General features: G+C 40.6%; 1 protein-coding gene across 1 annotated transcript; it reads right to left on the reverse strand.

The window, feature by feature from the left end:
• Positions 1 to 10,017: 10,017 nt before the first annotated feature.
• lrrc4.2 (leucine rich repeat containing 4.2) lies at positions 10,018 to 15,222 on the reverse strand. Its single transcript, XM_067502479.1, has 2 exons — positions 13,809 to 15,222; positions 10,018 to 13,669 (listed from the first exon to the last, which is right to left on the reverse strand). Exon 2 carries the CDS (start codon positions 13,546 to 13,548, stop codon positions 11,557 to 11,559), a length of 1,992 nt encoding a protein of 663 aa, XP_067358580.1. The 5' UTR covers positions 13,549 to 13,669; positions 13,809 to 15,222; the 3' UTR covers positions 10,018 to 11,556.
• Positions 15,223 to 15,882: the final 660 nt, after the last annotated feature.

The following is a 15,882-nucleotide window of genomic DNA, read 5'->3' on the forward strand; positions in this document are numbered from 1 at the left end:
GAAAAAGAAAAAAAGGTAATTAAGTACTTTACTTTAAAGCTCTGTAATAGCAGGGTAATAGTCTGGAAATAACAAGGTAATAGGGCTTTAATATTTTCATAATAACCAGGTAATAATAATTCTGTAATAATGATGTAACAGGGTTATTGACTTGATAAAAAATAATCACAAAATCTAAAATAACATGGATTTTAATGTGTAAGCTAAACACCAAGAGCTACAGTAATTATGTGGAGACGCACCTAAACGTTTTCGTATAAAAACCACAAATTAACACTTCTACATCAAAATTTCTACTTAATTTTATAACAATAGCTGTAGTAAAGATTAATGACATAACAGCTCCCCACAGTTCTTTTATGATATAAGAAAAGGTTATCTTGGTATCAGTGACTGCTTTGATATATAGGCAACATGATACACACCACAGGAGCAGACAGAGCAAAGTAACATGTAAAAAAGCTAACTCACTGATTTTTTTCATTTATGCATTGTGAAGGGAGCTGATGCTGCAGTCAACTGTTACAGAAACAAACTTATCAGAAAATAGCCACTTGCATGATAATATCTATCTACAAAGGTTTATACGTGAAGGGGGCAGATTAAAGATGAATATGTTACGTTAAAGCACTTCAAATTAGGTAGTGAATTTGACCAAGGTCTCCCACCTGCAGTCTGTTAGACCAGATTTATTTAAACAATTTCCCCCGATACAGACTAAACCTATGCAGTGCCACATCAATGCTTGGCTTTTGTTTTTCTAATTACTGACAAAGGGTACCAAGACATACTTAAAAGGGATGGATATTTAAACCCTTTGTTTACATCTTTGTTTACATATGTAAATTCCAAATGCATATACAGTTGTGTTCCCTTTTGCACAATGCACTGCCCACTAACAATAAAATAAATGTGTCCTTGCAGCAAGCATGACTCAGACAATCTTCTAGTAAAAAAATTCAAATCATTAATTCATGTTGCTGTACATTTCTGTATGAGTGTATAAAGTTTTGGAAAATAAAAAAAAAATGCTTACACTGCAGAAGGGATCCATTGCAAAGTGTGGCATGTGTTGTTTTTAAAATGAAAATTTCCTATAGATTTAAACTGTTCAAATCTATGTGCTGACTGCTGCAGGCTGACACGACTGAAAGCTACTTATAGCTTCACAGTAAATGAATAAATATGCCTCGGCTCTCTCAGTGTTCTCTTATTAGACACTGAAGATCCTTGATTGAGAATGCAAGATAATTTAAAAACACAATGAAGTTCATAGAGACTTGCATGAAAGTGTGCACAATGTTGCATATGTAATGCATGGCAATGTGTAGCCAGTACTGATGTGTAGAGTTAATGTAATTTTACATCGTTCACCTTCTACAGACATTTTATCTGACTCTGCAACCTTAGTGCATTGCATACTGACACTTCAGCACACATTACGCTCCATTTCGTCCATTTCAAGTCGTGATCGAATAGCATTTAATATCCAGGTGATGTGCTATGGGAAGGAATTTGCAGCCTTTGCAAAGTTTCTTATCTGGACTGTCAAAGAAACTCAAAACTGAGACTGCTCTGTCAATTAAAGCCAATGCAGAGCCACCTACCCACACACACATCATTTCCTGCCTTAATTCTCACTCTCCCCCTGCTCTGCGTTAGACAGATGCATCAGTGGGACAATAATGGAGCACAGAGGCATACGAGCGAGTCCTGAGATGACAGAGAGCCTGGCATCCCCAAATCCCCCTCTACTGCACCATGGCTCTTTGTCATGGTATAATCCTTTCTCATTGGCTGAGAGGGCAAGAAAGACACTCAGAGAGAAGCAAGACAGCATTGGATTCAAAAGCATTGAACTGATCTATACTTATAACCAATCAACGAATGAGAGAGGTAGTTTAAAAAATAGAGAAAATTTCACAGAGATAATCTACGCTGAGAAGGAGTAGCTATAAGAAAATAGATAGAGGGAAAGGGTATGACTCAGCTGCATAGGCAATTAGGACAAGGTGCAATTCTTACACAGAATCCAAATGAAAGCCATTGTGCATGTGAGGCAGAAAGAGAGCAGGACATTAAGAAATGAGAGTCAGTAGTGGTTGAGTGGGAAGATGAAGAGCAAAAGAAAAAAAAAGGGGGGGGGGGTCAAAAATGAAAATAAAACAGAGTGTAAGACTAAGGCAATTAGCTCATTTGAGTTGACAGAGCCGAACCGGAGTGTTTGGAAGTGATAAGGTAGTGAATGTGCAGCACAGGCAAAAGGCAAAACAACTGCATCGTCTCATCCCCCTATTAATACCAGTGACACTCCACTGAACATTCTTGTTTCCAACTGAGTCATTTCTAAGCAAATACACACATACATAAACACATACACGCACACTGGCCTAGAGCACATTTGCTGGTGCTAATGGTCTGCGTAATTCAAACACAACAGAATTAGTGTTGGAATAAAAAAAACATTTATGCCCCCCATGTTTACCAGCAGTTTATTTCCAAGCTGATAGTTTAAATTTGTGAGAGTGATTTGGAGGGTAATCTTCTGTGTATTAAGATAAATACTTCTTCTAAAAACACATAATTATCCCAGATACAGTACAAAACCTGCACTAAGACTTGTAACCTCTCATTCATACGTTTTCTATGCCGTGAATTAAATGGGTTTATCTGTGTAGTCTGTTACACAGTGTGTATAATTGCCATTTATCATGCTTTCATTTCATATACCGTCCAAAAAATTTAAAAATACACATAAGCATTCGTGCCACATTTGGAGGTGCCAGGTTCTCTGTCACCACTTTGTGCTGACAGACGATCCATTGCCATACCTCCTGAACAATCTTACTGTCAGTATTGTGAGTCTTGCTTATGATTGAGTGGTTGAAAACAGTTGACACTTACCTGCGCTGCGCCTTGACTTCCCACAGACACACAGTTGCTCCAAAATGTGTTCAGATTCTGCACATTGCATCATGTTGTTAGCATCAAGCCACTCATGCTATTCACACATGATCTTTTATCAAGGCAGCACATCAAATCCAACAGCTGCCAAAGTACAGTAATTCACTGTTGTACAATGGGATAGTAGTCAGCTATTTTATTATAAAAGTTTGTAGGTCAGAAAAATACAATTGTCTGCAGCTCTGCTCAACAAAGCTGCAAAAGCAGAGCCTTAACATAACCCTGATTTATCAGTTGTGATTTCCTCTAAAATGCTGTTCTGCTTTAATCGGAATTTAAAAACAAGCAAACAAACAAACCAATAATTTAGGTGTGGACGTATAATAGTGGATCTTCATGTTCAAATTGATTATATTATATTTGTCCTAAACCTAAAAGCCAGTGGTAGAAAAAGCTTTCAAAACTATAGCACATAATCAAGCAGGTGTGAAGCAGCCGGTGTCAACACTAAGCATATGAAAAAGAGATGTAAGCAAACATAATGTTAAAAATACAAAACATATGATTTGAACTTTAAACCACTGATTGTTGATGTTCCAAGTTCCAATATGAAGATACAAAGATAACATAGTTGTCCTACACACAAAAAAGCTGCAGATTACCCCAACTGTCACTGGGGAGCCCATCACCTATTTTTAACATTATTATACTAAAATGTAAAGCTCTTTCTTAATCTACATCATCATCATTTATAGCCAAAGCACAACAAAGAGCACTGTTTTACACATTTACCCTTGATTTTTCTTTATTTTAAGTCTTTATTTGCCTCAGTTAAAGAGAAGTATTTATTTGAGAATTATGGATGGGCCTGTATTACACATGTGACCTGCATAATGGATATGTAATCATATTTATAGAAAGAAGCCTGTATGTTCTTGCATCTGCTCCCATTGTGCTAATTTATTGTTGCTGGTGCAAGCTCATCACTTTCCTCCATCTGTTTAACATTAAAATCTTTCCAGTGGGAGATATAATTTCTTCTCTGGGAGACTTTCATTGTGAAATATCTGCAGGGTGTTTTATTTTTCATTAACAGCAACTTCACTCTGAGAACAAGCACTGCAAAGTACAACTGATCCAAAAAAATATTCAGTGTTTCTTACTTTTGTAAGTAAAAAAAAGGTAAGCGGGGCGCTGAGTACTAAATGACAGTGGTCTACTAATTAAATTACTAATTATGTTTTTACCTTTCTTCATATTATTATCATATTCCCAAATACTAAATGCCTTAAACACCAGGTTATGCTGGTCTTTAGTTACGTTTACTCACAGTAGGAAATTAACGGCGTGAGGTACATTTAAATGGTGCAGATGGTTCCCTGTTGATTGTACAGCATATGGAATTCACTAGACATCTGCTTATGATATCAACCATAATCTGAGAGTCTTTAGAAAATAGAGGATAATGGCAATCTATAAGTTGGCATGTATAAGAGGAAGATTCCCACTTCCTATACTATAATGAACAACAAAACAGCTGCTACCCTGATACTGCCACAGTGAAAAGTCTGCCAGACATGAAAGGGGTTACACTGGATGAAAATGATCAACAATCTGAATTCACAGGTTGAGACTAATGTTAAGAAGAAGAAAAAATATAGATTTTGGCTATTGACCCCTTCACAGTCAGATAGCTCAAGTTCTTCTCACCATTCACATGTTGACAAGCAGTGTCTTGAGATTTTGACGAGGTTCCCTTCTAAAGGGCTAACTGTCTCTCTCTCTCCCTCTCTCTCTCACACACATTCACACCTACTACAAGTGTTTTAGTGTCTGCAGTTCACATGGTCAGCTTGTGTTTGGGCTCTGAATGGAAGCTTCATGGAAAAAACACAGAGACAGCATTAAAAGCTCTAAATGACAAAGACAGAGATTCACAGTAGGGCAACTTTGCTGAGAGAAACTGGGCTGTTACATGTGGTGTCTTTGCAACTGTTTTTTTTTTCAATACTTATTTCATATTCAGTTCTGTCTTGACCTTTGACTTGCCTTCATAATATATAATAAGTCTTTTTAAACCACTTTGCTCTGCTTTTCCAATTCTACTTTTGGTCATGGTTTAACAACATATTTAGCCTACATAAAATAAAAATCCTTTTTGTGCAGATAATACATGATGAACACAAACAGGAAATGTAACTTCCCACATGCAGTTTGGCACAGAGGCTTTCCTGTTAAAAAAGTCTATATGTCCTTTGTGTCAACTGATTGAATATTTTTAGAAATAAGCAATTACAACTATACAACCTTCAGCAGCCGCAGTATTTATGACATGAGCCAAGACTGATGTAAGAAAGGGTGGATTGATGGGTCATAGATAGACGTTCAGACTACAGACCTTCACTTTGAGTTTGAAATGTGTTTTATCCATGACATTTCCACATTAATCATATGTTTATTGTAACAATGTCATTATATACATATTTTAACCGAGACCCACAATATTTTAGCTAACAGTGTAGTTTGGCACAGGCACAACAAATTGTTTCTGTGCCTGAGTGTATCAAACAGTGTATAAAGACACAGTCCTATGGGTTCTATGTTTAGGCAGATGGGCTTCTTAGAACCATCCTATATTATAGGGCAACTATATAGATTTTCAACTGGTACTCAAGATTGAGGGTGGTAATGTTAAGGTCATTCAATTCTGGAATAGTTTGTTTATAGCCTAACAAGAGATATTTACTGCAACTATATTTAGGCGTAACAATCAAAAGTAAGATTATCCTACTACAGAAACATGTTGCAGGACTTATTTTCACAATAATCCAAAACCTGATGGAAACATCTCATTGGTTTTTGGTCAAGGCAACCAGGGAAATACTAACTTCTGTGTTGGCCTAAAAAAACACAATATACCTACTTGTAATGATATTAAACACTGCCTCTGCCTTCCTTATGAAACTCTAATGAATTCATCTGGGATGACGGAGTTCTTTTGTTAGCAGAAAGATATTTTAGGTAAGGGGAGGCAGAGATTACTTTTATAAATGTGTGTTCCCTAAACTAGAACCATAGGATTCAAGTTGGAAATTGATGAAGTCAACCTAAGTTGCACAACCTGAACGTGATTAAGTGCTGCCTTGAACTTTCACATAATGCACTGTCATCACAGCTCTGCTTTTGTGATTTGCCAAGCAGTATAAATGATTACTTTTTTATCCCTTTTCACATCACTCCCCTCTATTTGCCACAGCATGAACTCAACACATACCAGTCAGTAAATAGGCCCATTGAGTTTTATTTGCAGTGGTTGTCTAACCAAGGTCTTCAAAGTAAATATGAATACAGTGTATTCTGTCAGGGTCACAGTAAGCTCCCTATTCACACAGCTCCATGTCTACCACAATTTCCTCAACAGCCAATCACCATTGCACTAGAATCCAAGGAAACCATAGCAACCCTGAGGCCTTGGCTGTTATTGGCAGGGTCAATTCAATGAAAAAGAAAAGAGACGGAAGTCAAGTTTAAAGAAAAAAACTCAACTGAACTTATGCAACTGCCAAAACTGCTACAAAGCTGTGGGTATTTGACAGTGAATCTGTTGATGAACTTATAGGTTCAAACAGAAAACAATAATGGGTCTCTGGTTTGAGGCAGCTCACAAAGTCTCTATGAACTGTTAAAGATTTCATTAAACTGTCGGTCTATGTCTCTCACTCTCACTTTGTCTGGTTTAGTGGGTGGTGAGTCACCCATCTTGCTCACTCAGAAAGAAAAAGAGCTTTGTGCCAGGTAAGTAAATGATAGAGTGGTATGGGTTTGTAATGTCTCATGATTTGCTGTATCTGAACTTAAAATTGTTCTGTTTCTGCCCAGAGGGACTAATCAATAATGCAACAGTTTTCTGCAGCTTCAAAACTTCTTGTACTATTTGTAAAATGTTTTGTAATAACATGTTGCGACAAAATGAGTGAAACATTAAAAGCACTGGGTAACTTGATTACAAAGGACAGCATTACTCCTTTTTTTTAAGTTAAGCCAGCCTTGCTGTGGTTTGAATATGTTTGATTGACAGTGGTCTGTTTGTGTGTATTAACACTGCTTTTTGTATTATTTCTTCCATTTTATTGTTGTTTTTGTTTGCCTGTCAGTATGTTGCATGCGTTATGCTTTAATGTCCCAGCAGTGAGTGGGAGAGGTTAAATTAGCAGAACAGTTGCTGTCAGTTCCATGGAGGACACAAATTTTCTCTCTCTCTCTCTCACACACACACACACACACAATGTGTTTGAGATGGAGACAGACAGACGGACAGAGACCTCCAGGAACAACATCCAGCTGCCAACCCTTATCCAGAGCTGCACCGGTCCAAAGAGACCACGCTGGCCTACATTACAATGACACTGACAAATACAGAGCAGTACTTTATAGACTGTCTGCTTTAAGACAGGATAGTGACAGTGACACATTTTAGTAAATACTGCCATAAGACAACGTTTGTTCTTAAATGTTTCATATTAACCTTTATAGTTTTAAAGGTTAGTCTGGGCAAATGTGAGTGGTTCAGAGTTGATGTTCTTTCCTTGTACAGTAAAGTGAGTTCAACTTTACTCTAGCATGTAACAGAATGTAAAGCAGTAGAGTGTTAATATGTTCAAAAAACAATAATCTTTTTTTTTTATTTTTTAGACAAGGTCACTCACCTTGTGCAGAAACAGCCACATCAAGCAAAGTCCCATATTTTGTGTGGAAGCAACTGAAGTGTTTTCAGTGTAGTAAGTAGAAATGTCTTTGTTCTGTGACTCTCTGTGTAGCATTAGTAGATGAATGAATGGCTAGATAGTGAGAGTGTAGGCCCATGTGAGGGTTGCAGTATGGTAAAAGAGTGCAGTCAGGTGTTGGTGACTAATCAAGCGTTAAGAGAGGGATGAGAATTGAGTCTAGGCTATTTCTCACTTCTAAGAAGAGCATGGATCATTTCTTACAATCCCTTGGTGGGCACAAAAAGGTATCAGTCACTGAAGAAACTGTGACAGAATTCCTGTGGCCTGCCACCTGACCAGTGGCTCTTACTGCTAGAGACTTTATTAACAGATATGGATCTCTAGGTCCAAGGACTTGTTTCCAACAAACACTTAACCTCATAGAACGCCCACTGCAGAGCCTTATCCCAACCCCTTTCCTGTTGTCTCTCTGCAGATCCTATCAAGCTGGCACGAGACACTACAGTGTATCCATTCTTTTCACCTCTTCCATTCCCTGCCAATATGGATAACATGGGCCTCTGACAAACTGCATACTTCAAAAAGAGTCATCACATCTTTGGCTATAGCTGTAACAGTAACCCATTGGCTTAAAATCAGTGGGAGGGGGAAAACAGGCGGGCATCGGAAAGCTTGCTCCAATAGAATATGCAAATCTGCAATAGTTGCTCTGCCAAACAGATAACACGAGAACAAGAGAGAGTGTGTGTTTGTGGGGGTGGAAGGGTCAGTAAGAGGCTGCCTCAAAACCCAACCTATCTATGCTATATCGAGGGGTGTTCGGTCGATTTTTTTTAAGCCAATTAGCAAGTGATAAAAGTAAAGGGGGCAGAGAAAGGGAGTAGGTGACTGTTACGACATGTTCACAGTTATTTTGCAAGACAACATAGAGCCAAATTCAAAGCATATGACTGACACAGCTGCTGGAGATAAAACATCAGCCACCCCAGAGAAAGGACTCATATTAACCCTGCTGATGTTGTCAAGGACGGAGTATTGTTTGGGCTTTGTTTTCATCGGTTAACACAATGGCCTTTCCACTTCAGTTTCTTCACCCTTGAACCAGCAACTTGAATCGACTAGGTACTTCATAGTATCATGTTAATTCAGGACCTGCTGCCACTTTTTGCAGTTAGTACTGAAGAGGGGTTGAAGAGAATGAAAAAAGAAGAAAGGAACTAGTCTCCAATGTTGCTGTATGTGACTTATTATCGTGCACATTAAAGGCAAACATCCAATATCCCTTATAAAGGCACCAACATGGCCGGAGCCACGCTGTGCTGGAGAAATAATAAGAGTCTGCCTTTTTCAACCCACACATACTGTAACAACCAAGAACATTCTGTTTTGTCAAAGCACATTCCGGCGGTGATTCAAAATTCAGGAGTGTGTTGCACTCACATTTCTTTTAAGAAATGAAGAAACACTTGAGTTCCATCTGCTTGTTGAGGCCCACCTATACACAACCTATGTGCCCACACATTGCCAGGTATGCCGGCAGAAAACACTCACACCTCCCCATGTATTTAGCCAATCAGAGCTTCGGAAATCTCCAAAATGACAATATAAATAGAGGTATTTCCTTTATACCTGCAATGTATTTTATGCCTTAATTTGTTAATATGTACAGCATATACTAAAAAAAACATATGTAAAAATTGTACTATGTACTAACCTGCATTTCAAAGTTTTACATAACTGTTATTGCTGTTTTGTTTTATTGCACAGAAGGGGCTATTACTAATGTAGTTGTATCTTACCCTTAATGTCTTACCCTGAAATCTGCAGATGTACGTATAATAACATATTGCCAATCAGTGCTTCACAGCACATTACCATCTCATAATGGTACAGAGTGATTTTAAATAGGACTTGGTGTGGTCAACTCACCATGCTCCATGATTATCACAGGGGTCATACTGTAACTTCCTCTTTAATCCAAAAATAGCCTCAGCTGTAATAATTGTTATTAGGTTATTGCAATATAACATAATAACAATAACTTGTAAATGGTTGGATGAAAAGCAGCAGTATTATGTCAGAGGTAAGGTGTTTCACCTACCACAGAGCATTGTGCACTTTTCAGAAATGCACTGATACATGCAGCATTTGGAAAAAAAAAACAAGTCAGCTTTCCTATTGTTAGATGATATATTTAGATTGCATTCTGGGAGCACTTTGCTTAAGCAGACTTATGTTGTACCTCTTATCATGATGAACCACTCACAAGTGTTTTTTTTTTACTTATTCAAAGACGATGTTTAGTTGCCTCTAAAAGATGACTGAGTCAAATAGGAACTACAACCTGCAGGTGAGTGTGTGAGAAAAAGAAGCCCACAAACTGTAGAACTGTGGGATACATGTATTTTTTCCCCTTGACAGTCATTGAGAAATCAATGTTAAGAACTAAGCTGAGGCATCAAAGACCAACAGTCTATCTGACCTGCATAGAGCCCCACTGTGGGGCATAATGCAGCATTGTACACCAGTTACTTAAAGACCCATTCATGCAGACACTAAGTAAATGAATAGGACTGTAAGATGGGAGGTTTGGAGTAGCACACGATTTACAATACTGCCTCCTTCACGATAAATAGCACACACACAAATGAAAATATATTCAGAGAGAAAAAAAAAATCAGATGAAAGTGTTTCTGATTAGAGAAATACAAACTGAAGGTTTTTATTTATCATAGCCTCCTTTGTCTCTCCATAAAAATAGTGTTGCTCAAAACAAATCGTTAAAAGAAAAGAAAAAAATAATGTCATGTTTCAGTGTAGTCAATGGAAAAGCCCCAGTATCAGACATTCATTTTGTTCCATTTCAATCATCTTTTTTTTTATCCAAAAGTAGAATGGTCAGCAAAGCCCTGTATCACTGCACCACATGTCTGTTCCTTTGAAAAATTAACATCGGAATGAGCCCTTGCAGAGACAAGTCAGGCAGCTGCTTTAATGCATTACTAAATTAGCCCTAAACACTACACAAGCCTTTAAGAAGCATGTCAAAACCTTAATGAACAAAATAATACAAATGCAACCAATAACAGAAAAAAATATTTGCAACAGCTGGTATAAGTCTGCACTTCATCTTTGCCAGTTAACCAGTGGAGAATTATGTGCACACTAAATGAAGATGTTTCGATATGCTAACACTAAGGTGCATTGACACTGTCAAATAAACGCAGCTTAGCTCCAGCAAACAGAGGGTTAAGCCTTAGCTGCAGAAATTCACTGCAGTCCAAAAGCATTTGGCTGATAGCTACTGAACAGCACATTCTATCTGTACCATTACAATGCTATCCTTGGACAATTGTCTCTAGATCTATCTACTTAGATTTTGCTTCTGTGTCTTTTGGTGTTCTTTAGTCTTGGAATACCGTATTATTGCATATAATATTTGGCACAGTAAAAACTGGAGCTTACATGTGGGGCTTTAGAAACCGGTGCCTGTATAAAGAGTTTTTTCCCTTTTTTTTATTTTTTATTACTGCATCCTAAATATGGTCAAAAACAAACTAAATGTGTCCTTCCTACAGTAGACAGTACCACCTTCTATAATCAATCACAAAAGCAATTCATTGTCTTTTTTAAATAGAAGTCACCAGTTATTAGAAAATAGTTTCAAATTACTTTCTTTTCTAATATAATCTGCATGTCTCACCATTTCCTGACAGTAGTTTCATTTATATATATTTATATTTTTTCATATTTATATACTTATATATAGGCATGTACAAGAAACAAAAAAGTCTCTGTTTTGCACTTCTGTACAAAAAAAGTTACCGTTTTGTTCTTTGTGCATTCTATTGCATGGACTGGTGAGCAGATGAGAGCAGAGCAGAGATTAGGACAGAGTCAAAGACAGATCCATAGGGAGCATTCGTCAGATTTGGGTCTCTTGAACCTTCTCCTTGCCATGAGTCTTTATGATGTAGGGATCAGCAATCGTGCTGATGTGGCTGTGATGCTGTCTGACTGAGCGATGAAGAGAGTTGTTCTGGTTCCAGTGGGCTCCATAGCCCCCTTGGCGGGATGAGGAGGACACGTAACCCGGCTTAAAGGTGTTGCTGTTATGTTCCACTAATGTAGGCAGTACCAACCCTGTGTCATCAGAGCCACTGGACCCGGAGGTGGGGGGTGGGACAGGAGGAACCTCTTCCTCCATCTGTATGATTTCAATGGTCCTTGCTGCTGCCACTGAGCTCCTCTGTTGATGCCGCTTACGCAACTTATAGAATGCTATCAACATGGCAGCTGCCAGCAAGGTAACGGCTACAAAACAGCCAATGATGATTTTGGTGGTTTTCATCACCTCATCCAAGCTGGCAGCTGGACCACTAGGGATTCTGGCAGTGGGAATTGACACCTGCCTTGGAGTCTGAGTGTTTTGAAACAACACAGTGGGTGTGCTGATGAAAACGGGCTGAAAGACAGAGGGTGAAGCAGGAACAGTAGGTTTGGGTTTAGGGGTTTCCTTCACTGTGTTTTCGAAAAACTCCACTGTTACAGTGGTAAAATAGGACAGATTAGACGTGTTGAGTTCAGCATTACTGACGTTTAGGTACGCCGAAGCATTAGAATTTCCTGCCATGTTGCTCACCATACAAGTGTAGACTCCGGTGTCTGATGGGAGAACATTGGAAAAATTGAGAGTCCCATCATTAAGTACAGATATACGTGGGTGAGCTGAGCCATGGGTCAGTACAGTCCCATTGGGAAGAAGCCATCGGACCGAGCTCATCGCAGCTGTGCGACACTTCAGTTCTGCAACCCTCGCCGCCGAGATGTTGAGATCTCGAGGAGCATCAAGTATGAATGGTGCTGAACACTGAAACGTAGTTTGATCAACTTCCACCAGGTATCTTCCTCTCATGTGTGCCGGAGCGTGGCAGCGTCCACAGCAGGTGGAATTTGTGGGAATGTATTCTCTGAGCCACCAGGAGAGCCACACCACATCACAGTCACATCTCCAAGGGTTGTGGTGCAAGTGTAGCTCCACCAGGTACTGTAGTGGTGTGAAGAGGTTATGGGGGAGAGACGACAGGTTATTATGAGCCAAATTGAGCTCCACCAAGGCCGTGATGTCATCAAATGCATTCCTCTCAATGGTAGTAATGGCAGAGTTCATAATCCACAGTTTCCGTAAATTCTTGAGCCCACGGAAGGCCCCAGGCTTTAATTCAGGGAAAACATTCTCTGATATTTCTAGCTCTTCCAATCCCACCAGAGGTGAAAGATGAGGAAACTCCCTCAGGTTGCACATCCCAAGGTTGAGGTACTTAAGGTTTTGAAGGCCCTCGAATGCCCCATCAGAGATGTATTCCAACTTCCTCAACTCTCCCAGGTCCAGTCTCATGAGTGAAGGGACGCGGTTGAAGGCATAGGAGGGGATGCTCTCAATGGGATTGTTTCTAAGCCACAACTCTCTCAACTTTGACAGATACTCAAAAGCTCCACTGGGTATGACTGTCAGTCTGTTATCAAATAGCTCCAGGGTATTGAGACTGGTCAGGCCATTAAAGGCGCCCACTTCAATCTGCCTGATAGCATTTCTGCCCAACTGCAGTACCTCTAGGTGATGCAAGTGTCTGAAGGTATCTGCCTCTATGGTTTCTATGCTGTTTTCCATCAGGTTCAGGTACCGGGTGTTAGCTGGGATGTTTGGAGGGACCCTAACCAGGCCTCTGCGGGTACACACCACCTTGCTGAGCTGGTTAGTGCAGGAGCACACACCTGGACAGTTCTGTGGGTTAGCTGAGCCCAGTGCAGGACCTGTAGGCTGACACATAGTGAGAGCAGGCACCATGAGGGAGAGCACGGCGAGCAGGGCTGCGTTCCAGGTAGGCTGCACACTAACCTGGCCCAGAGGACTCATGGTGTGGAGGGCTCATTATTCTGCATGGTGGGGGGATATGGCACACACCAGAGGACAGACCACCTTAGCCCGGCTGGAGCAACTCAAGGCTCCCAAGTTCCATCGACACTTCACGAAGACGCTACAGCAAAATTGGTGTGAAAAAGAGAGAGGGACAAAAAAGAGGGACAGAGAGTAAGACAGGGTGAGAGAGATTAATACAAAAGAAGTAGCAGAAAAAAGCAGCGCAGCAAGGTTGAATAAAATTATCAGTGACGTACCTCATTAGTTTGAAAGTGGTCCTAGTCGCCCCTCTTAAAATCTTAAAAGCAACTGTCACGCAACATATTCATTTATAATCCCGTTCCGTGGAATGACACAAGATAGATATTTTCTTCTTTTCCCTTTTCGAAAAAGTGAGGTGATCATTTATTAGCCAAGGGTACAAAATGGCTCCTGGTACTAAAGAATAAGAGCAGCATGGAAAACACAGAGAGAAGTAAGGCCATGAAGGCTAGGCAGGTGCCTGGATCCCTTCTGCCCCTACTAACTGCCCCCCTGCCAGGCAGCAGACTCCAAAATGCAGCTCCACTCTGGATAAATCATAATGATCCATAATGCAGTTAAACACGGCAGAGAAGGAGAGAAGAAGTGAAATAAATAACAATCCCCAGTTCTGTCGGATCCTGATACATGTGTTGGCTTGTCGGCCGGTCGCCTGTTTGGTTGAAAGACCTCCCTCACTGTGACTTTGCCAAGGGCTATTCGGTCGCTGATTAGTCCTGTTGTGACAGAGACCGATAGACAGAAAAAGGCTAAAGAACTCCGGGTACAGTCATCCCCCTCTCCTCTCTTCTCTGTCCCTCTTGCTTCCTCCCAATGTTGGGCTGGCCCTGGTCAGAGCAGCTGCAGGCTGCCGTGTGCACAGTTAGCAGTAATCTGTCTATTCCTCCTGGGGGGAGGAGGAGTTGGGGGTGGTGGGAGAGATGGTGGCGCTGGGTGGGGGGTGGAGAAGGGGATGCGCTGCACTGTTGGAGCTAAGCAAAAAGGGTGTTGAGAGAGGGAGAAAACTCTTCTGCAATAAAAGAAAAGAGAAGATGATGCTGTGAGGATGTGTGGTGAAAGGGGCTCCGTATCTGTATCCATAAACAGAAAGGTATTGAGGATTCTTGTCTCCGCTTGCTGTTTGTCCCCCGGGCTGTCTCCTGCAGTGTTCTTCTGCTTGCTTATTTGTTAGTTTTTCTCCAGAGCTGAGGTAGTAAGTTGTGGCAGTTAGCCATGTGTGTGGCTGTCAGACTTGCGACTGGCTGGTGGACTACTGCAGTAGCCAGAGTAGAACAGAAAGAGAGAGCGGGAAAGAGAGACAGAAAGAGAGAGATTGAGTGAGGAGGAGAGAACCACTGACAGATCAAGAGCAAGAGAAAGATAGAGTGTGCGAAGGAGAGTACGGGTGAGAGAGAGAGAGAGAGAGATGGAGAAGAAGCGGCACCCGAGCATTCAAACAGGCAGCCCACCATCACAGAAGGAGCAGGGACAGCATTCTAATCCACATCTCCTCTTCTTGTTTATTCTCCAGTGTCTCTTTTCTCTATTCCCCCCTTCCGATGTATGTCGGTGTTGCAGGCAGCTAAGATGCTCGCTCTGCCCCCTCCCTTTGTCCTTCAGTGGGAACGTGAATGTACTGCTGACGCACTGCTCTCAGCTGCTCAGCCAGCCTCAGAGCAGTGCATTGGTTTGATGCAGTGTTCCTGTGTATTAACACGTTCAACCTCCCCTCCTCCCCATCCCTCCTTCTCCCTCCCCTCACTGTAACTATCTTCTCGTTTCTCTCTTTCTTTCTTTCTCTCACATGATCCGTCTCTCACTTTCTTTCTTTACTCTGAATCTCCAGGTCGCTTTACCTGTGTTGATTTTCCCTCTCTCTTGCTGCCTGTCTCCACACCACCTCCCACCGATCTATCGTTAAAATTAAAAGCCTCCCATTCCAGTGTATCATTCAGAGACAAGAGGTCAGACTTTCTACTTCAACTCCAGACTGATTTTGTGTTGTCTAACACTCTCTCTCATGAGTGCAGCCCTGCACCACTGTTTTCCAATGGAGATGTGCCTTGCTGCTATGCCTCACCACTTGTAAAGCCCAGTTTGGTGAGTGTTTTCCTCATGCTTTATTACAACAATGCATAAACCCTCAGATTTGTTTGTTTTTTCCATTTTCACAATAATAAGATTTATTATGTCAGTGATGATTTTGGATGTGGAGGGGTTGAGTTGAGCGTCCTTGACATAAAGAACTGAAATGCTGACTCTGGTTCCCTGTGTCTGTTGGGCAGGCTTCTCTTCAGGGAGGAGAAAGAT

This window comes from Channa argus, chromosome 4 (genome assembly GCF_033026475.1).
Source record: "Channa argus isolate prfri chromosome 4, Channa argus male v1.0, whole genome shotgun sequence".
Classification (NCBI taxonomy): domain Eukaryota; kingdom Metazoa; phylum Chordata; class Actinopteri; order Anabantiformes; family Channidae; genus Channa; species Channa argus.

Excerpts from the sequence above, each read along its gene's own strand:
- lrrc4.2 (XM_067502479.1), bottom strand. The coding sequence starts at position 13,548 with ATGAGTCCTCTGGGCCAGGTTAGTGTGCAGCCTACCTGGAACGCAGCC.